The sequence below is a fragment of the Labeo rohita genome, chromosome 25, assembly GCF_022985175.1.
Source record: "Labeo rohita strain BAU-BD-2019 chromosome 25, IGBB_LRoh.1.0, whole genome shotgun sequence".
NCBI lineage: Eukaryota > Metazoa > Chordata > Actinopteri > Cypriniformes > Cyprinidae > Labeo > Labeo rohita.
In genome coordinates this window covers 10,397,002-10,419,497 of record NC_066893.1, presented here as the reverse complement: position 1 = coordinate 10,419,497, position 22,496 = coordinate 10,397,002, and the positions used below count along the sequence as shown (strand labels likewise).

General features: G+C 39.0%; 2 protein-coding genes across 5 annotated transcripts in view; both read right to left on the bottom strand.

Annotated features, from left to right (window-relative positions):
* grm8b (glutamate receptor, metabotropic 8b) overlaps positions 1 to 4,959 on the bottom strand; it is a 215,418-nt gene extending 210,459 nt beyond the window's left edge. Inside the window, exons 1-3 of the mRNA XM_051099824.1 lie at positions 4,888 to 4,959; positions 2,911 to 3,094; positions 1,089 to 1,865 (exon numbers count right to left, since the gene is read on the bottom strand). Of these exons, the coding sequence (XP_050955781.1) occupies positions 1,089 to 1,595 (507 nt within the window). The 5' untranslated portion in view covers positions 1,596 to 1,865; positions 2,911 to 3,094; positions 4,888 to 4,959. The remainder of the gene's footprint in view (positions 1 to 1,088; positions 1,866 to 2,910; positions 3,095 to 4,887) is intronic.
* A 732-nt stretch (positions 4,960 to 5,691) lies between these two features.
* On the bottom strand, positions 5,692 to 20,630 carry znf800a (zinc finger protein 800a). 4 transcript variants are annotated; one of them, XM_051099830.1, is made up of 6 exons: positions 18,727 to 18,910; positions 15,479 to 15,626; positions 12,527 to 12,622; positions 12,136 to 12,279; positions 9,985 to 11,734; positions 5,692 to 6,728 (listed from the first exon to the last, which is right to left on the bottom strand). In XM_051099830.1, coding segments are annotated over exons 1-6 (2,199 nt in total). In that variant the 5' UTR covers positions 18,787 to 18,910; the 3' UTR covers positions 5,692 to 6,727. The 4 variants fall into 4 exon arrangements, with proteins under 4 accessions (XP_050955787.1, XP_050955788.1, XP_050955789.1 ...); XM_051099831.1 differs by lacking the exons at positions 5,692 to 6,728; positions 18,727 to 18,910 and adding an exon at positions 19,805 to 20,630 and having other exon boundaries at positions 9,981 to 11,734; XM_051099832.1 differs by lacking the exons at positions 5,692 to 6,728; positions 18,727 to 18,910 and adding an exon at positions 19,236 to 19,797 and having other exon boundaries at positions 9,981 to 11,734.
* Positions 20,631 to 22,496: the final 1,866 nt, after the last annotated feature.

Genomic DNA, 22,496 nt, shown 5'->3' with positions numbered 1-22,496 from the left:
AAACCACCAGATACTGCTGGTTCTTTAGTTGTGGGCCTATTTGTTTTGCTGGAGGTCCTGAACATCTTGTTCAGATACATGGGATCATGGATTCTATCAAATACCAACAGATAAAAAATTGAAACCTGACTGCCTCTGTTAGAAATCTTATGATGGGCCGTGGTTGGATCAGGACAATGATCCAAAAAAAAACACGACCAAACTACACAAAGTTAAAGTAATTACACCCTAAACTACATATGAAATATGGTTTGCATCTAGTTCTGTGGGTCCTGAAGCAAATCCACTGACCTATAATGTAGCAAAGAAAGAAATGACCTTAAAGAGATAGTTCACCCAAAAATTTAAATTACCCCATGATTTACTTACCCTCAAGCCATCCTAAGTGTGACGTTCTTGTTTCAGACGAATACAATCGGAGTTATATTAAAAAATGTCCTGGCTCTTCCCAGATTTATAATGGCAGTGAATGGCTGTTTAGATTTTGAAGCCCAAAAAAGTTAATCTATCCATCACAAAACTACTCCACACAGCTCTGAAGTGTTAATGCAGGCCTTCTGAAGCAAATCAGTGTGTTTGTGTAAGAAAAATATCCATATTTGTTTAATTTAGTTTTAAATATAGATATTTGTCTCACACAAATGCATCGATTCACTTCAGAAGGTCTTTATTAACTCTCCAGAGCTGTGTGGAGCACTTTTTATGGTGGATGAATGCACTTTTTTGGACTTCAAAATCTCAACACCCATTCGCTGCCATTATAAAACTTGGAAAAGCCAGGATATTTTTTAATATAATTCTGACTGTATTCATCTGAAAGAAGAAAGGCATACACCTAGGATGGCTTGTGGGTGGTGTGATTTTCATTTTTCGTGAACGATCCATTTATTTTGGCACATATTCATCCCTCACTTCAAGACCAAGCAGATACCAACATGGTAAGTTGCATTACATGCCCTTGAAACCTTAAAAACTATCTAGACCATCTAAAAAATACACCATAGACAACATTAAACATAGATTTCGATTGGTTCCGTGGGTTCTGCAGCAAAGTCCCCAACTTTTAGCATAGCACAAACAGGAATTACCTTAAACAAGCGTAGGATGTTGGCCACCATGATGGAGACGGAGCTCGCAGCTGCACCTATCACGCCAATGATCTTGTCCGGCTTGGCAAAGATTGGCTGCTCTCCACTTGCGCATCGCACATCAGTAGAATCACGCTCGATGAGCGCCTGCACAAAGGTAAGCGACTGTTCCAGAGCATAGGTGTCGCGTGAGCAGGTGTCCAATATACGCGCCCCCAGGGTCACGTTGGGCAGGAGGTCGGGGTCTTTGTTGATGAGGTCAATGGCGAAGAGCATGGCCTCTAACCGATGAATACCCTTCTCCTTCTTCAGTTCCCCACAAGGGGCGCCACGTTCGCCCCTAGCGTGCACTGGGAAAAGACCTCCCAGGATGATATCACCATCCAGACGTATAGAGTGGGCATATTCGGGAGCAGGGGGCGCCAATGGATCCGTACGCTGGCTGATGGACCCGGCCACCCCCGTCAGCAGAAGAAAACAGCCATACCATTCAAAGGCACTCACCATTGCGGCATAAAGTGGATCCAGATGCACAAGCAGCAGTGGGGACGCAGTTACAAAGGTGGGAAGCCAGCAGGGACGGTGCACAATAACTGAACGGGGTCATCAGTGCCCCTCACTGGAGCAGCGCAATCCGACGACAAGGAGAGCATTGGATTCGCCTGAAGTTTTTGGGGGCAAGACGAGTAAGGGTGCCACACAAATGAGATGATGGAATAGGAGGCAATCACATAGTTGCTAGCTCCTCAATTGCAGAGGTCACAGACCATTAGAACCCTGTGTGAGAGGGAACAGCAGAGGAATATGCCTTCATCAGCAAAGATTGGGCACATTATTTATTAGAGCACACATATGCACTGCACAGCAGGGAGGCTCCAAGTGTGAAAAATGGAGAGCGATCAGTGCATTTGTGTATTCGCTAAACACATCTGATCTGACAATCGACTTTTAAAACATGCATGTGTTTATGCATAAATATGCATGCATAATTAGCCTGTCTAACACTTCCCTTTGAAATATCTTTATACAACAAGTGAGCCACTGTGCTTTGCAAATGCTGCTTGGAATCGATCCCAGTGAAGAGCAGAAGAAGATAGTAAGCAATAAGTCAATGCAGAATAAGTTTGACTGATTCCTTGAAGTCGAATAAAAATCTTAAAGGGACAGCTCATTTACTGAGCCTGATGTCATTCCAAATGCATTTCTTTCTGTCATAGACCACAAATACAGATGGCTCAATCGGTCTCAGTCAGATGTCACATTCAATGCATTTTTTTCCATAGCATAAATGTCAATGTGACAAAAACGGTGCTCCACAGAAGAAGAAAAAAAGGTTTAAGTGAGTAAATAATGACAGAAATTCTATTTTCTGCAAACTGGCCCTTTAAGTAGTCTAAATCTACAGTGCAAAGTATAGGCAATACATGCAACGAAAATGTATAAACGCAAATTTACAATGAATAAATTTAAACGAGTCAACACTGTTGCGTAAGAACTCATCAAATGCCATCGTAGTAGAAACTGTGGTTAGGAATGAAGAAATAGCTTTGCATACTGTTGGCATTGCCAAAAAATAAATAACTAAACAGATAAAAAAAAAACTTTCAAACATTTAAATGACAGAAAAAAAACCCTTGTCTAATAGTTGTTTTAGATTAAACGCATTTAGTAGCATCACCACGAAACATTTAAACAGACCATAGTTGCGCCCAAATAGCACTGCAACAATTAAACAAATATAAACACCATATTATAAGACCAGCACAACTCACTGTATTGCTTTCGCAAAGATAAAGAAATAACATTTTGAAAGCATTCATACCTGCAGGTGCCTGAGCTGTGTTCCGTGCGCTGATCGCTGCTGCTGCTTTGATGCTGCTGGGAGGGAGCGCATCATTTCTCGCGCAAATACTCCCACTCCGTTATGATTGGTCTGACAATTTGGACGCTTTCTTCGCCCCGAGCCGCATCAGGACAAACTGGAATCAATCGATTGCGAACGACTCCTGGGAAGTATTACAAATGGAAAAGAAAAGAGTTTATTATGTGGAAGCGACTTACAGACTATGACGTTTAAGTAACGATCATTTGTTTGTACTGAGTCGAAAATGAGCGATAGTGTCGTTGATATTAATGAAGATATTAGTATTTGTTACTGTTCAGACTGATAAATGCAAAACTGTACGTAGAAATATCAGTTCAGTTTGGCTTGACAGCTGGTTTGAAGAGATCAAGCTGTTCAACAGTCACTGCTGTGAATTATCCCATTGCGCCATCTAGTGTGAACACTGTGGACTTACAGCATTCCTACACTGTTAGAAAAAAAGTTTCTCTATGTAGAACGTTAAAGGGTTCTATCAGTCATATTTGGAATCCTCACAAGATTCCATATAGACTATATATTCACAATCCAAAACAGCCATTCGGAACAAAATAATACAATTATTTAAAGTGATAGTTCACCCAAAAATGAAAATTACCTCACCCTCAAGCCATCCTAGGTGTATATGCAGTTGCATTCACGCCATGCAGTAATTCCGAGATGAAAACACGTGACATTCTATTCTATCTGAATTATGTGTTTCTATGGTAACACTATCAACGCCAAAGCCCTCACGTGTTCCTGAACTCGTAGTTACAACTTGTAAACTCGGAATTTTTTTACAATTACGACTTAAACTAGTGACAGATGTACCACGTGACCGCCGTCAGGCTCGTTTTGGCGCAACTTAGGCGCTACCTCCGAGTCCGACAACATGGAAAGCTATGAGTAAAATGTCACGTGTTGTCATCTCGGAATTACGGTAATTACGACATGGCGAAGGCAGCATGACTTTCTTCTTTCAGACGAATACAATCGGAGTTATATTAAAAAGTGCCCTGGCTCTTCCAAGCTTTATAATGGCAGTGAATGGGGTTTAAGACTTTGAAGCCCGAAAAAACTGTGTTGGTCCATCATAAAAAGTGCTCCAGAGGGTTAATAAAGGCCTTCTAAAGTGAATCGATGTGTTTTTAAGAATAATATCCTTATTTAAAACTTTAGAAACCATAATCTCTAGTTTCTGCTGCTTAACTGTCATTAGCACAGTCATGAGAGAGTGGCATTTCAGTGGATGACGCAGGACGTAGGCGTAGCGTAAGCTCCGGTAAGAATATACTAATCTCCCGAGAACCAAGTTTTGTTCACAGCAAAGGAAAACCAGTCTCCTCTTGGCTTATATCGAAATCTTCCAACATTTTTTTCCTTGTTTTGCACTACGTTCGCTCCAGCGCTCACCTACGTCATTGTAGTACTACTCTTGTGGTACGCAACTACGCTCTTGTAGTAATTTTTGGGCGAATGACAGTCAACGGAAGTTAGCGATTAAGGTTTATAAAGTTTTAAATATTGATATTTTTCTCACAAAAATGCATCAGTTCACTTCAGACACTCTTAATTAATCCCCTGTAGCTGTGTGGAGAACTTTTTATCATTTATGGATGCATTTTATCGCTCTTCGAAATCTCAACACCCATTCACTGCCATTATAAAGCTTGAAAGAGCCAGGATATGTTCTAATATAACTCAGATTGTATTCGTCTGAAAGAAGAAAGTAATATACATCTAGGATGGCCTGAGGGTGAATAACTTTTGTGGTAATTTTCATTTTTGGGTGAACTATCCTTTTAAAACTCGTTCTATGTTCACTAACACATAGTTTGATATTTTGTATACAGTAGACTGCTTAGGTTAGCCTACGGGCAACATTTTACAGTGACATTTCTAAAAAAACAATTAGAAAGTAATAAACAAACCTACCCCTGAAAATATTCACTGGAGAGAAAAGTGTGACCTCGGTCTCCTATATGAAAAACTAGCGGGTTTTGACAGCAATAAAGGGCAATAATTCCTCTCCAGTGGTGTAGAGCCTGCAGGCCTGTGGAAAGTTCAGTTTATTATATGTATTTTATATATAGACAGATTTGTTTTGTTTTGTTGTTTTTTTGTTTTGCTTTCCTAGTCTCAGAGTGTATTTAAACGTGGTGTCTCATCAAAACGAATATGAATCTGATCTAATTTTCCCGCCCATATGCAAATATGAGTTCGCTTCCGTGATATATGCAATTATACCGGTTGTATAGATTTTCTATTGAACGCTGTTAATTTCATATCGAATTCGTATTTGAGTTTCGCGGTCTCATCCAAGTTTGCTCATTCACTCAAGTTTGCAAGACTCACAAACATCCGTATGCTGACGTAATTTCAATGGGGAGGAGTTACGTATACGTATGTGACTTATTAATGTGTGATCGTCATGCTTGTTTCACATCACCCAAGGTAATTTCTCCTTAAATTTAATGAGTGTTTGAAGGTAAGGTGACTAATTGTCAGATTTTCTAGCCTTTATATTATTTATGTATGTCAAATTCACTAGTTAATGAATTCTAATGAAACTTACGAAACTTGTTAATCGATGTATGTGTGTGTGTGTGTGTAGCCAGAAGGATAGACGATAGATAGATAGATAGATAGATAGATAGATAGATAGATAGATAGATAGATAGATAGATAGATAGATAATAACCAAAAACAGCTGACAAAGATTGTATTCATTATCTTTATTTGAACAAAAAAAAAAAAATCCTACTGCAAGCAAGGATATACCAGGATTTTGCAAATAAAAAGGAGTGCGCACCATCAGAATGGATCTAAGTTTTGGCGTTTAGATAAAGCCCTATTGTACACATAAACAAAGGGTTTAATCAAGGCATTCTGCATGCACCCCATCTAAAATAAATTGTACTTGCAATTTACTTGCTCAAAAGCTTTGTTATAACTATTTATACTTGAAAGCAACGATGAGAGCCATCTACTAAAACTTGAAATTATTTTCTCATTAGCTTCAGTTATTAGTAGGCTACCAACTAAACAAATACAGTAGTATTCTAATTGATTTTAGTCACAGTTGCAACTTTTCGTTAAAGACAAAGTTTAAGCTGTTAAAACAAAAACAAAAAAAACTGGGCTCTCAATTAAGACACATCCTGAGCAGCTTAATATGTAGGCTTCGACTTAAAGGGTAGAAGAAATATAAGTACATTTCTAACATTTCTAACAAATTAGCAGCATTTCAATCCATAGTTGATTAGAGAGGTGATCACATGGCAGGAAAATATGAAGCAGAGTTACATTAACTTACCTACGTATGAATATTTAACATTAGTTAGACATGCTGTACATATACAGAGCAACTTCCTATGTCTGTCCATTGTCCATTTATGAAACATTCTTTGTGTATTTTGAAACTGTCGGAGAGAATACAAAAAATAGTGGTATAATCCGTTTACAAATTAATCAAAATTCATTTCGAGAGTTGGTTTACTTTGTCAACACCAGTAATCAGTCAAACTTGTTCAAAGATCATTCTCCTTTTGGAGGGTGGATACCATTTCTTTTACAACAGCGCCCTCTTGTGTAAAAACTGGAAAAACATTTTTGGTGCACTTTGGTTTTTTGACTCACTCAACCTCTTTATGCAAAGTTTATTCTCTGTTTTCTACCCACAAGTCTGTCCATATCCCTTCCTCTTCTTTCGCATGGAGATAAACCCATCCATGGAATCCAGTGCAAATGTGCTACGTATTCAGAGAAAAAACAGTCTAAATGGAGAGAAAGAAAGAGTAAATGAGAGAGAATCAAACATGTCATTCATCATTAAATATATAACAACATACTGTAGTCAATAACATAGTTAATCCATGAATGAATTTTCTGACATCACGTTCAAAACATCTGACTTTTTTACTTTTAGGTGAACTATCACTTTAAGGAAATTGGCATTTAAAAAAATCTCAAGTATCACTATTCTGTGGGCAAAACCACTGGAGGCCGCCAGGAGTTTAAAAGGTCAGGCCGAAATGTGTAAAAGTTCACCACATCTACATATCTATTACAGAAAGGAGACGATGGGGAATCCCTCTTAGATACTATCTGTACCCAGGAATTTAAATTAGAGAGCAATTCCTATTACAGTGACCTTAGAGACTTTGTCTGAGCATGTGATGGGAAAAATAAGCGCTGCGGCAACACTGGCTTGGGTAACAAAAGAATAACAGAAACCAAATGTGCCCAATTTGGAACCCTAGAAACCACTTAAAAGTTTAAGAAATGAAACACAACCAAATCTTTACATTTACATATATGTCAGTACTGCTTGCCCATGCAAAACTTGCCACAACAATGCTAGGGTGATTCTGGGTGGTTGTTTACTGCCCCAACTTAGTCTGAATACTTTGGTTTAAAATAGTTTCTCAAATGTGGCTTTGGAGGGGACATCAGCATTGCAGAGTTTAGCTCTAACCAGGGCGGTGTATGGCAGTCACCATACCCTAGCCCAGGGGTGTCCTGTCCTGCTCCTGGAGGACCACTGTCTTGCAGAGTTTAGCTTCAACCCCAATTAACTACAACTGAACCAGCTAATCAAGGTCTTACTAGGCATAGTAGAAACTTCTAGGCAGGTGTGTTAAGGCAAGTTGAAGCTAAATTCTGCAGGACAGTGGCCCTCCAGGATCAAGTTTGGACACCCCTGCCCTAGCCTCTCCTGCCATACCCTGGTAATCGCCCCCTGTGACCCCAGAATGCAATTTCACAAATGGATCGAGGGGGACAACCCACCCGCTCCCCCTGGATGGCAATGCCATACCTTATGGAGTTTTGAAACGCCACCACTGGCTTCAGCCCTAATCAATGACACCTAAGGAAGCTAATAAAGGTCTTTAGAGTTACTAGAAAATTACAGGTAGGTGAGTTTGATAAGAGTTTGAGCTAAACTCGGATTTGAAGAGGCTTTAAAGCAAACCTTCAACCATAAATATGAGAAATCTTAACTGTGATACTTGGCTAAGAGAGCACCTTTAATAAAGACAAACACTATGAAATGGTGTTTGATTCTGTAGAGCATCTCATCCATTATATTCTGGGGGAATGCTGCAAGCATATTAAGGCATGAAAGCTCACATCAGTTTGAAACCTTGCATCCAATTATAAGGGATTGCACCTTCATAGACATAGTCTAAGATCACTATTTTTGGAACACTAAGTAGTGCTTGCTTAGGAGTACTTAAGATGGATGGATAAAATATATTCGGAGTATTACACAGTGTTATTTACAGGCTATGGTGCTCTGTAACTTGTTACTAACAGAATTTTGATTCTGATTTTTGCATTTTTGGGAGAAAATGTGAGTGGTGCTTCCCAGTACAAAACTTGCCGTCATTACGCCAAGGCAGAGATCCAATCCTGCTCCCGGAGGGCAACAATCCTGCAGAGTCTAGCTCCAATCCTAATTAAACTCACCTGAACCAGGTGATCAAGGCCTTCAGGATTACTAGGAACAGAGATTTTCTTACTACAGGGAGATGAGAGGGTCTGTATTACTTACTATTGGAGAAAGCCTAATGGCTAACTTGGATCACGTTTTCCTTAATAACTAATCACATTACAGTCTTGACGTCATTGAATTTTAGTCAGAGTTGTGCAACACTCAATCGCCGTTTACGGATACCGTAGGAATGAATGAAAAGTGCCATAAGCTGAATCCCAAAAAGTCAGTGACTTCTCATGAAAAGTTTTTTGTGGTAAACTCTGAACATAGTTCAATCCAAAAGTATTGTTTAGTGTAAAACATGTTGAAGATTAGCAGATAGGCTGTTGATTCATTAAATAAGCCGTTTCCTCTAAAAAGCTGTTTTATTCAGCGTAGTAAACCCTCTCTTCCACATCCATTCAAAGAAAACGGTCTGTGGTCTCCTTTCCCACGTACTGCCAGACTGAAAGCGTTAGCTTTAACTGTTACACTTTTTAAGATAATGGTTGCAGGCTTGCCTTCTAGTGGCTTTGCTAGGAACTTCCAGGCACGCATTTCAGGGCAGGCTGGAGCTAAAATCTGCAGGACACTGGCCCTGGAGCAGGATTGGACACCCCATTGCTAAGGTGTTCTGCGTGGTTATCAGGTTGTTGCTTTGTATTTGTTAGGGCAGTGCTGGGCAACTACGGTCCTGGAGAGCCACTGTCCTGCAGAGTTTAGCTTCAACCCTAATCAAACACACCTGAACAAACTAATCAATGTCAATGCTAAAATCTGCAGGACAGTGGCCCTCCAGGACCAAAGTTGCCCAGCGCTGTGCTATGGTATTTCGGGATGCTGAGAATTTGCTAGGTGGTTACTTACTGGTCCAAATTTTTGAAGGACTCAACCTCCAGTTCTCTATGATATTCTGGTCCCTACATATGGCTCAGGTCCCTTTGTCAATGTAGTTCTAACAGTAGGGTTGTCTATTCCTGCTCTTGGAGGGACACTGTCCTGCAGAGTTTAGCTCCAACCCCAATTAATCACACCTGAACCAGCTAATCAAGGTTCTACTAGGCCTACTAGAAACTTCCAGGCAGGTGTGTTGTGGCAAGTTGGAGCTAAACTCTGCAGGACACCGGCCCTCCAGGACCAAGTTTAGACACCACTGGTCAAAAGGAATTTCCCGCCTTTTTAAATGTCTAACTGTTTAAATAACTAACAAATCTTACCTCAAAACAACACATAGTTTTGGGGTTACAACCAAGTTCCAACCAACAGTTTAACGCTTAGTGGTGCAGGGACCAACCCTACTCCTGGAGAGCTACCGTCCTGCAGATTTCAGCTCCAACCCCAATCAAACAAACCTGAACCAGCCAATTAAGGTGTTACTTGATAATTACAGGCAGTTATTTTGAAGCAGGGTTGGAACTGAAGTCTGCAGGGCGGTAGCTCTCCAGGAGCAGGTTTGGAGATCCCTGGATTACAGGCTTTAAGGCTAGCTTTAGCAAGCAACGTTAACTATCTTAAGATGCTTTTTGGAATGGCATAACTGAAGAGCAACCTACCAAATGAGGGCCTTTGATCGAGTGCTTCTTCCTTGTAATTTGTCCCCACTCGCGATGGCAGTCCTGTGTCTCCGCCTGTGCGTCTCAAGGTAGACCTTTTTGGCAAACGCCCGGCCACACATATCACATGCGTGAAGGGAAAAGTTTTTTGTTACCCTAACCTCCGTGCAGGTCTCCTGACTTCTGGTGATGGGTGGCCCCTTGATAACATTATGACTGCGAGTGACATGTGGGTTCTTGGATGCTTGAAGGTTCTTGTCTTGTCTATTTGGTGTAAGCGGAGACTCAAGTTTGCCTGTGTTAAGCGACGTTAGAGCGGAATGCTTTCGAGTGTTTGGAGATGTTGGGGATTCTTGTTTCTTTGCTTTGGAAGATACAAGAGGATCTTGTTGACAACTTTTAGGAGAAGCTGGTGGGTCTTGCGTTTTTTGCTTTCCACTACCCTCTTCTTTTGAGTTTGTTTTCTTGCTTGCGCTGTTCAAGACTGCATCAGCTGGTTTCTTGACTGCCTGGTTCTCCAAGGCAGGCATAACCTTTGCCAGATAACGTGATGACTTCTTGTGCACCACTGTGATATGGCGAATAACGTCACGCTTTCGCCGTGACTCGTATCTGCAGATGGGGCATCGGTAAAACTTGATGTAGATGCTGTCGTTTCCATCGGTGTGCAGCTCGGCAATGTGCTTGCCTAGGTTCTGACTGGTACTGAACTGACGTTTACACAACCAGCAGTAGATCCTCTTGAAGTCAAAACTCACACCATGGTTTCCATCATCTTCTGAAGCTTTCGAGAGAGACTCTTTCTTTGGGAAAACCTTATCTCTTCTCTCATGCTTCGACTTGGCCTTCTGAGAGCTGCTTTCTATAATGGGCATCTTGTGAACGATTCGCATGTGCCGCCTAAGCATTAGCTGGGAGCTGTACTTGCGTTTGCACAGCTTGCAGCGACAATTTGTCAGGTTGTACTGTGTCTTCTCTTGCTTCAAAGGAGAGCTTGGTGCTTTCGCAGGAGAAGGAGGACGAGTGTCAAGTAAAAGAGGCTGGCCTGGTCTTGTGGCAATCTCTGGTGTGATCAAATCCCGTTTCAAACCTCGGTGGACCTCATCAAAGTGGCGACGAACATTGGCCTTGGTGGCAAATGACTTTTTGCACACTGGGCAACTCTTTCCAGGAGAAGGTGGTGGTTCAACAGGGTGCTTGTCCTTCACCATAGACAGCAGGCTGGTAGGCACTGTGCGTGTCTCTGTAAATTTGCGTAACTCCTCCATCCTCTGCCAGTGCATCTTCCGGCAGTGGCGTCGGACACTACGTCTGGAGCTGAAGTCTTTTCCGCAGAGGCAGCAAGAGATCCTCATCTCCTTTACCTCAGAGGCGGCACTCTCCTCTTCTTCTTCCTCCCCTTCCACCGGCTCAATCTTTATTTGCTCTTCGCAGCTTTGACCTTCCTTAGCAGGTGGTTCTTCAGGTTCAGTTTCCATTTCGTCTTCAAAATCTGACTGTTGGACCTTTTTGGGTGCCAAAATAGATTTGCGTCTGTTTTTCTTCTCAGTTGGTGGGATCATAGTCTGGGGTGTAGGGGCTGGGTTTTCCGGCATGTCCTGAATTTCCACTACTGCCACTTGTTGGAACACTGCATTGGGGTTGGTCTCAATGGCCTCCAGCTGAATGACATGTTTTTCTTGGTCTTTCTGTGGATAGATGGCTTGAAGAAGTTCTTTGATAGCTTGGCTCTGCCCACCTTGTGAAGGCTCTGTAGAAAGTAACAGCATCAAAAATGTATTACATTTGTGGGCCCAACTGAGTACAAATTTGAACTACAGAAAATGTGAGTGGTGCTTGTCCACACAAAACCTGTCATCGCAAAGCTATGGTGTTGTGAGTGGTATCGAGGGTATTGCTAAAAAGTTACTAGGCCATTTCTAGGTAGTTGAATGTTCTACTTGTTTTCAGAAGAATAATATATTTAAAAAAAAAATGTCACAGGACCACAAATGACTTTGAAAAGTTGAATCATTCTTCAACCTTTTGTGTTTTTGCAGGTTTCAAACAACATCAAGGTAAGCAAAGACAGTCTATGTTTTGTTGTTTATCTAAAAGCATTCATTAATCTGATCGCTTTATAAATCAGAGCACTTAAATGGATGTACAAACCATCTGACTGAGGTTGTCGGGAAAAGCAGTAGAGCTCCTTGTGAGTGACTAGATTTGGTAGACCACGGAACAGACTTCGACAGATTTTGCACTCAAATATGGTGTCAACCTCCTTCAGCAGCATGTGTTTGAGTTGAGCTGTACCTGCAATTACAGAACATATTGAAAACAAGCAGTTATCGTTAAGCAATAAGCCAACACATATTTTAATGATAGAAAAGTATACTGGGGGGAATCTCATTCATCCAAAATCTCACTCATCGTGGTTTTCGACTTTGTATTTCCAATAAGTACAGAAAATAAGTTGATGCTGGCAAAATGTCACACCTGGTGAATAAAAGAAGTCTACATGAAATGTATTTACTTGAATGAGGTTCTGGGATTGAAGTACCTGAGCGAAAACACTCAATGATTTGATGAATTCCTGACTTGGAGGTCTGGAGCTGCTGCTGAAGCAGGGGTGGATCACCAGGCTCAATCGCATGAACTAAAACAGAAAACAACACATTAGATTATGCTTTACATAAAACAGGTTTTCACATCAATCTTCTGTTGGAGTTCCACCATTTAGGTAGAGGATGGCAAGTGGTTTGAAAATACTAAGCCACTTCCTTCATCACAAAGAGGCCAACACGTCTCCTTTTGGTTTCTCACCCAAAAGAACCTCACAATTTCAACCTGGATGCATTTTTACCTTTCATTTACATTTTAATTTGAATTAAAGCCACATGTAACTCTACTCTTTGCTCATCTTCACATGATACCAACTAGTACATGACAGCAAGATGGATTACACACATACACACCATGGATAATAACTATAGGAAGGAACTCAATGCTTGAATAATTGCATTTTGAATATGATAATGCAAATTTACAAGAAAAAGTAGAATTATTATGTAAAGGCACTAGAATCTTAAAGAAATCTCTTTGACAAAACTGAAAATCTTTGGGTCAGGTTTCTGTAATTGTTTTCATTTGGTATATAATCCAAATGAATGAACTAATGCATTCGTCACTAGAACGTAACAACAATAAATCCACATGGCATTCTTGCCTCAAGGCTTTCAAATAAACCAGTAGAATGTAAATGTTCTCAGTGTTTAGTTATCAGAGACGTCTCCAGCAAAAACTGGAGGAAAGTGAGGCCAAAACCGAGGCCAGAAAAAATAAAATAGTAGCTCTATTTCCCCACGGACACAACCATCTTTTGGTTTGCAACACTCCATCATTCTTTTGGACACCTACATGACTCTATCATTGCTCCTTAAGGCAACTCTACAGTACACTGATAGTAGTGATCTCAACCTTCTGTTATTTTCTTTTCATTGACATCTACCAACTGAGAGTCACCTGGTAAAACCGTTTAATCTAAGGGGACTTCTGAGGATGTGTAAGTTACACCTTCTCATCTGACACCAGGTGTCTAAAAGTACTATGAGAAACTATGAGAATACATTAAAATATTACATATTAAACACCATCTGTGTCCACAGGTCTCTTATATTTATATAAGATTATTTATATATTTGTCTTTTTTTATTTAAATACCTTCCACATTTCTCATTATACAGTTGAAGTCAAAAGTTTACATACATCTTGCAGAATCTGCTAAATGTTATTTTACCAAAATAAGAGGGATCATATAAAATGCATGTTATTTGTTTTATTTAGTACAGACCTGAATAAGATATTTCACATAAATTACATTTACATACAGTATAGTCTTCATAAAGAGTTTATAAAAATGACCCTGTTCGAAATTTTACATACACTTGATTCTTATTACTGTGTTGTTACCTGAATGACCCACAGCTGTGGGGGTTTTATTTATTTATTTATTTATTTAAGTGCATTAAGAGCCGGGGGTGAAAACTTTTTAAATTTGAAGGTCAGAGTAAACGCAACTTATTTTGTTTTGTGGGAAACATGTATCTTCTGCAGCTTCGAAAGGGCAGTACTAAATGAAAAAAAAAAATTTTTTTAGATATTTAGGCAAAATAAGAAAAATGTACACATCTTCATTCTGTTCAAAAGTTTTCACCCCCAACTCTTAATGCATTGTTTTTTCTTTCTGAAGCATCAGTGAGCATTTGAACCTTCTGTAATAGATTCATGTGAGTCCTTCAGTTGTCCTCAGTGTGAAAAGTTGGATCTCAAAATCATACAGTCATTGTTGGAAAGGGTTCAAATACACAAAAATGCTGGAAAACCAAAGAATTTGTGGGATCTTGTTTCTAAAGAACAACGGCAGTTTAACTGTTCACGACAAACAAGGGATTCATGAACAACTATCACTAAACAAAAAAACAGCTGAGGATCACTCAGGTAACAACACAGTAAGAATCAAGCGTATGTAAACTTTTCAACGGGGTCATTTTTATAAATTCTTGTGGACTATATGTAAATGTGTTTTACGTGAATGTCTTATTCGTACGAATTCTGCAAGGTGTATGTAAACTTCTGACCTCAACTGTACATTTACTTTGTCCAGAGTGGACAAAGTAAATGCATGTTTAAATTAAAATAAATAATGAAAAGGGTTATTGTGTATTAAATATTTTTCATAAGCTAAAACAATATGATGCTGCTCAAACAAATCTTTCTGCATTAAAAGCCCACCCTGATTCTTTTCAGTAAGAAAGAATTAACTTTTATCTGGTCTGCATCTCACTATCAGCCAGTATATGTGACCCTCTCTGCTTCAGAACAGCTTGTCTTTATTTATGGCCATAAATTACTATAAAGCCAAACAACTCCAGGTCACTGAAATTAGCAGCACTGTAGAACACAAATAACAACCCGCTGAGCTAGAAATCTTATTCCAGCATTGATAATTATGGAAATATGTGGTAAACACATTGGAATGTGATTGTCCAACATTAACAACCAAGTCGCCACAAGACATTGCATTTAAATCGAACTACACTGATAGATCTCTGCAATAAATGTGTAGAGAAGGCATAAATCTTGATTTCACAATGCATGCGGGTTAGCAACTACCTCTGATTATGCACGGATATCAGGAAGAAGGGATAACACAGCATAGGATTATCAATAAAATACATTCAAACCATGAAACCAGCCTTCTCAACTCATACTTCTGGAATGAGAGTTCAGTGAAGTCAGGAGTTAATTTTATTCATTTAAAATTGATTGGATACCAAAAATCAGTCAAAAATTAGAGTGATTTGTAACGTCATCCTAAAAGGAAAGATGTTTCTTTCCGCTTTGGATTGACTTGCACTGACAAATGGTGCACAAAAAGACTAGGAATGTGTATTTAAAAAGGAAACGGGGTCAGTTTTGATTTCATGTTGACTTTAAGGTGCTGAGTTCCTACCTGGATTTTTGCCACAAGGCTCTTGAGGGGTTTCTGTTGTTTGGCAACAGCAGGCCTGAAGTGTCTCAGTCTGGCAGCATTTGTCACTAGTCCGGCTTCCCTGATCTTCGCTGTTAGCAGCCTCCATCTCTGAGGCCTCTTTTATGAACTTAAAAGACAAATCACAAAGTTAATCAGCGGAGCTGTTTCTCCTCACTGCTTTTGATGGAGGAATGATTTCATTCCCGCTTGCTTTCCAAAATGGCAACAAGTTCTCCAGCAGCACAAATTGAAATTCAAAAATTGTATACACAGTACTAGAAATATTTGCTTGTTGTAAGTCGACGCTGGTCGTTTATGCAGGTACTGACAAAGACAAACAGACATTACTGTCGCCGTGATGATCGTATGATGATGAAGACCTTTCACTGCACATTTACCAAGGAAATAAATGTCAAGATGAGGCATAACGGCTATGTGCTAAAAAGGACAAAACAATATGAATTATGGAAATGTCTGTCATGCATCAAACAAACATCATAATTGCCTAGTTGTAATGGAAAGGAGAATGCCTGACAACAGGACAAACTGAAATGAGATTGCATCAGAGGTTTTAAATATTAAAGAGATAGTTTAGCCAAAAATGAAAATTCTGTCATTAATTACTTTAACCTTATGTCGTTCCAAACCTGTAAGACCTTCGTTCATCTTCCGAAAACAAATTAAGATATTTTTGATGAAATCTGAAAGCTTTCTGACCCTGCTTGGACAGCAAAAGCAGGAAGGACATCGGTAAAACAGTCCATGAGACATCAGTGGTTCAACCGTAATTTTACGAAGCTATGAGAATGTGCAAAGAAAATGAAAATAACGACTTTATTTGACAATTCTTCTCTTTTGCATCACCCTACGGCGGTCTTACAGGTTTGGAAAGACATGAGGGTGAGTAATTAATGACAGATTTTTCATTTTTGGGTGAACCTTTTACAAATCATTCAATGATCATTGAATGTTAATCAGATTAGTCTAAATTTAAAGTATAAAACGTAAAAAATGTAAGATATTTTGGATGAAAAATATCAATGCAACTGACACATTCAAGGCAAAGAAAAGTAAAACAGTCCATGTGACATCAGTGGTTCAACTGTAATTTTACGAAGCTACGAGAATGTGCAAAGAAACAACAATAACGGCTTTATTCGACAAATCTTCTCTTTTGCATCACCCTATGGTGGGTACCACATCCAAAATATCTTAATATGTGTTTTCCAAAGATGAACGAAGGTCTCACAGGTTTGAAACGACATGAGGGTGAGTAATTAAAGACAGAATTTTCATTTTTGGGTAAACTATAACTTTAAAACCTTTCACAAAATCAGCTGACATGAACTTTGAAACTTTGAACTTTGAGTATGAAATAAAGATATTTTGGATGAAATATGAGAGCTTTCTGACATTGCTTAGACAGCAACGCAACTGACACGTTCAAGAAATGCAGTAAGAACATCTGTAAAACAGTCCATGTGACATCAATGGTTCAACCGTAATTTTATGAAGCTACAAGAATACTTCTATGTGCAAAGAAAAAAAAATAGCAACTTTATATAATAATACGCTATCACCCTAGCGCCATTATGACGAGTACCACATCCAAAATATCTTAATTTGTGTTCTGAGGATGAACAAAGGTCTTATGGTTTGGAACGACATGAGGGTGAGACATTAATGACAGAATTTTCATTTTGGGGTGAACTATCTCTTTAAAACATCTTACAAAATCATTCAATGAACACTGAATGTTAATCAAATTAGTCTAAATGTAAAGTATGAAATGTAAAACTCCTTGGATTTCTAGCAAAACCAGACAAATACACAAATTTATACAATGGAAATAATCAAATAATCATTATTTTAGCAGCCACCGCAATCACAAATAGTTCCACAGTATGACACTTATAATGTTACTACAGTAAAACTGAGGTAACTCGGTTAAAACTGTGCCTCAAAAACTGAAAATGCATAAAAAATACCAGCTACAAAAACATGAACGTATCTTATGTATTAACATATGTAGCTTAACATATGTACACATTTCATATTAATATTTAATTTCTTTTAAATTCTTCATTTTTTAGCTTTTGTATATATTTAAAGAGTATTGTCGTGTGACAAGTGGTTGACTTTTCTTGTCAGCTCTCTCTTTATAGTCGTCACTGTAAGTAGCAGCTGTAACTGTAGTGACTGTGGTATTTGGGCGGAAACTCTAGTTACCATGGTAAAAGGTAACGTTATTCACTGATGTGCTTCGGCGTGTGCCGCTGTATTAACCTAACCTGTTTGCTTCTAAAAGCAAAAATGATATCTGAAAAATGTGTTGTGATTATGAAGGACATACACCTGACCGCACTGCCAGTGTCCTGCCCAAACATTCGCGACCGAGGCAGGAAGTCGCGAACGGAGCACGTGTCCGTGGCCAAACGTAGAAATAAACATAATTATGCTTTATAATACCACCTTCATGCTTTTATATGCAGCGATTCGGTTGATGGCAGGGAAATGTGTTCGATACGAGTCGTATTGTGTTTGGCAAATCAATAAGTCGCGGGTTCATCTCGCTACCCGTGTGGACTCGTGCCTGAACAAGTACTTTGCAAACTTCATAACAATTGAAGATTTACTAATAATGCTAAAACGTGATATCCGCCTGCGAGTACACGGATAACAACCGAGAACGTCTTGAAATGACCATCACCACCCAAAGCATCAGAGACATTTGGCCACGTGACCGGAAAAATAATAATTTAAAATAATAGACACCCGATCTGTAAGCTCCTGAAGCTTTTGGATTAAACGCCCTGTAGGCATTAAAATCATCATGAAGTGATGTTTTAAAAACTGATGTGGTAAAAATCTAGATTTTGGGGTTGTTTAGAATAACGTGGTCAAGCGAGCACATTCACCAAACAAAAACATCATCATTTAATATCACGCTTTTACAAACAGATCTGTTTATTTACGGTTAAGCAATGAATTCACACTTTTAAAGTATGAAAAATGTACGTAACTTGTTTAAAAACACACTCGCATTCGCGAGTCCCCATCAAAACACACTGGGACCACAAGGGGCCAAATGTGAGAGAGCAACGTGAAAAGTTGATACCCAAATCCAGCACTGACAGTCTCCAAATGGAAGCGAATATATCCAGCTGGAACATGTGGATGGCAAGCAAACACATTTTAACACGAGTTCACACGTTTGACTGACTTACCATGTTAGATTGTGGATGCATGTGTGCGGGAACGCGCGAAGCCATTGGCTGCACAAGCATCACCAAGTCCACAGTTGCTAAAAAGAAGCATCTGACCACGAAAGAGAGACTGCATCCTATAGTATCACTGGGATTACAGCGAAAACTGTGCGTTTGCGTTATTCGTGGCTGTTTGTGTGGTTCCAAAACCTGTTGGAAAAGCGCTGGTTTGCGTTGTCCCCTATGCGCAATTTAGACACGTCGTGGCGCATACACTTCATTTAGCCAAACTGTTTTAAAATGTAAGTGCAGGTTACATCGCCGGGTTTTTGCGGATATTCAGGCTATTTAGCGTTTTCGTGAAGCAATTTGCATCGCTCCATTATTCTGTAAATCTCTTTTACACGGTTACATTGTCAGGCCAAATCTCCTCTATTGCGGACCACAATGGGCCAGATTAACTTGATGGAGAAGGAGAGCCCATGTGCAGAATGGAGCTTTAAAGCGGCGTAAGAAGGACTGATGCTTACCAGGGAGTGAGTGCGGCGTAAAGGCGGGCTGAGGCGAGAGCCTGATACAAAAGACGACGTTGCCACTAACTTGCACTGCTTTTTCCGAGCCCAAACCGAGCAAAATATGAAATCGCGTCCTCAGAGTCACAAAGCGAGCACATTCGAGAGGATTTGCGCGATTGTAGGTCAGGTCCGAATGATAAAGTGCTGCGCTTTGCGGCGCTGTGCCATCTTCCCGAAGCCGCTTTGGCGCACAGGTCTGGTGACCCTTCCGCCTTTACGCGTCCTCTCCGCTTCGGTGTTTTGTTATGAAGTGCCATATTCGCTCCCAAGTAGGCCCGTGGACTTGCTCTACCTCTGCGGGCGGTCGTGGCGAGTCCGAATCAACTCTCGCTCTAATTTAAGCGCTCGGAACAAGTGCGTTTTCCCCGGTTGCACAGCCAGCACGAACGGTGACGCCATTTTCTGTTAAGAACAACCACGCTCGCGCAGGATAGGAAACGACACTGGTCCGCTGCACGATTCCGGGCCCGAGTGGGCAACTCCCGCGGTCGAAATCAGGCGAGATGTGTTCGCGGAGTTCTTACCTTGTGGAAAAACAACGCTGGCTTTCGAGTTAAGATGGTCGGACGCGGTCCGGGGGTTGTTTCTCTCGCCTGTCGCGCTGACGCTGCCCTCTCGGAAGCTGCCTTTGTGCACCGCGAGGACCTCTCGGCGGAGAAGCGGCTGTTGCGCAAAGGTGCAATGGATGTTCAAGACCACCAAAATGTGGCACCCGATGTTGTCGCCGGGTTGGTGCTTTTACATCTGACCCCCCACAACCCGTGCCACTAAGTGAGGAAATTAACGAGCCGTTTCTATTTCACACACCCAAACGAAACCGTTGCGAATGCACCGATTCCAAATCCACATTTAAGCCAAACCGGTCTTTGCTTTGGCGATTAAGACGGCGATTCAATGTATGCAGAATATAAAAAACGACTTTATACAAAAATCTTTCCCAGATCATATTATAATCATATTTTAACTAGATTTGAATTCATTTATGAGGAATTCTTTAATCACAGAAACTTTTAAGTACTTGAAGTCTTGAAAAACTTCTTCAAAGTGTGTTTGTTAAAAATGTAGTATGTCCTGGAATAAAGTCAGGCCTTTATTAACCTCTAAGTAGATTTTAATGTCTGTTTGTGTGGATTTTTGATATTGTTGTGATGGTTATGATGGCCAGGGTAATGACATTTTTTCGGTTTTAGTCGAAAAATCGAATAAAAGTCGGACTTGCTAGTGCCTTAAGTGAATTAACAACTAATTAACTTTGAATTTTTGAAAAAAATAAATAACTAAATTGATTGTTTCTGAACTAAAATACTAATAAGTAATAAGAAGAAAAATAATAAGTTTTGGTAAAGGCACCTAAATCTACTCTCTGATCATTTTGTGAAAGTGTAAAATAAATGATATTTCTATTGTTTAACACAATTCATTTTTTCATTCTTTGATAAATGAATTAAAGTTTGGATGATAATGATATTTTAACTATGTTTGAATTCATTTATGAGGGGCTCTTTAAACTTTTAACTACTTGAAATTTTGAAAAACTTCTTCAGTGTGTTTTTGTTAAAATATGTCCTGGAATAAAGTGAGACCTTGATCATCATTCAAGTAGATTGTAATGTCTGTTTGTGTGGATTTTTGATATTGTTGTGATGGTAATGACGTTGAGGGTAACAACATTTTTTCTTTTTCTTTTTCAAATAAAAGTCGGACTTGCTAACACAATAAGTGAGTCAGTAGCTAATTATTTTTTTTTAATAAACATATATCTACTCTGATTATTTTGTGAAAGTAAAATAAATTACATTTCTATTGTTTAACACAATTTATTTATTTTATATTTGATTCTTTGATCAATTTTAAATACACTGTAAAAAACAATTTGTTGAGTCAACTTAAAATAATTTTTTACCTGGCTGCCTTAAAAATTTAAGTTCAGTCAACTCAAAAAAAGTTTATTCAACTTGAAATGTTAAGGCAGCTGGATTACTTACCCATCTGTTAAGTTTAGCAAACACAAATATCTACGTTGTTACTTAGTACGACTTAAAACCTCAAGTTGACTAAATTTATTTGAGTTGACTGAACTTAACATTTTAAGGCAGCAGGGTAGCAAATTATTTTTAGCTGACTCAACAAATTGTGTTTTTTGTTTTTTACAGTGTACTTAACTTTTTTAGCCTAACTACTTGAGATCTTGAAAAACTTCTTCAAAGTGTGTTTGTTAAAAATGTATCACATTCTGGAATAAAGTCAGGCCTTGGTCAACATTCAAGTAGATTTTAAAAATCTTTTTGTCTGGATTTTTTTATATTGCTGCGATGGTAATGAATTTTTTTTTTTTTTTTTTTGTCGAAAAGTCTAAGAAAAGTCAGACTTGCTAATGCAATAATTGAGCAGCTAATTAATTTTTTTGAATAAATAAATAGTTTCTGAATTAAAATTTTAAAATAACAGTCAGTTTTGGTAAAGACACCTAAATCTCAGATTATTTAGTAAAAGTGTAAAATAAATGACATTTCTACTGTTTACATCATTAACACGATTTATGTACTGTAAATGTAAAGTAGGTGTAATTCTATTTAAATCTACTTTTAAAAAGTGTTTTATTATCGTTATTAAAACCATCATGGAGGACAGAATATTTCTCCTATTTGAATACCTTTTTATTTTACATTTTTATTTTTATCTATTTATTTTATGCTATGACAGTTTGCGATTTTAGCATTTGCAAGACCTAATTCATAAACACAGCATAAAAGTAGTGGCCTACTCACTGTAACACTGCAGAAAGTAACGCTGAAAAGACATTACAACTCTTTGTAACTGAATGAACACACCTACTTGTGTTCACAACTTTTCAACGGTTGCCACCAGAATTAGCATGTCATTGTTCTTCCCATTGAACTGTTAATGTAAGCAGTTCTCTGTCACTCTCTCCAGCGCACATCTGCATTTTGTAAGTGTAATTACAAACAGGGTTGTTTAGGTAAACTGGTGTCTGATGATAAATGTAGCCTACTCATGTAATCAATGTTTTTCCACATAAATAAGAAGTTCCCAAGCAGCATCTGCAAAGAAATAATGCTTAATATTTTATCAAACTTCACTTTTACTAGTTTATGTTTAACGTTTTCTAGTAAATCCTAGTGATTTTTAGTGGATTTATGAAATTATATAGGTGTAAACTAATGATCTCATACTCTCAGTAAAGATTCCAAAAGG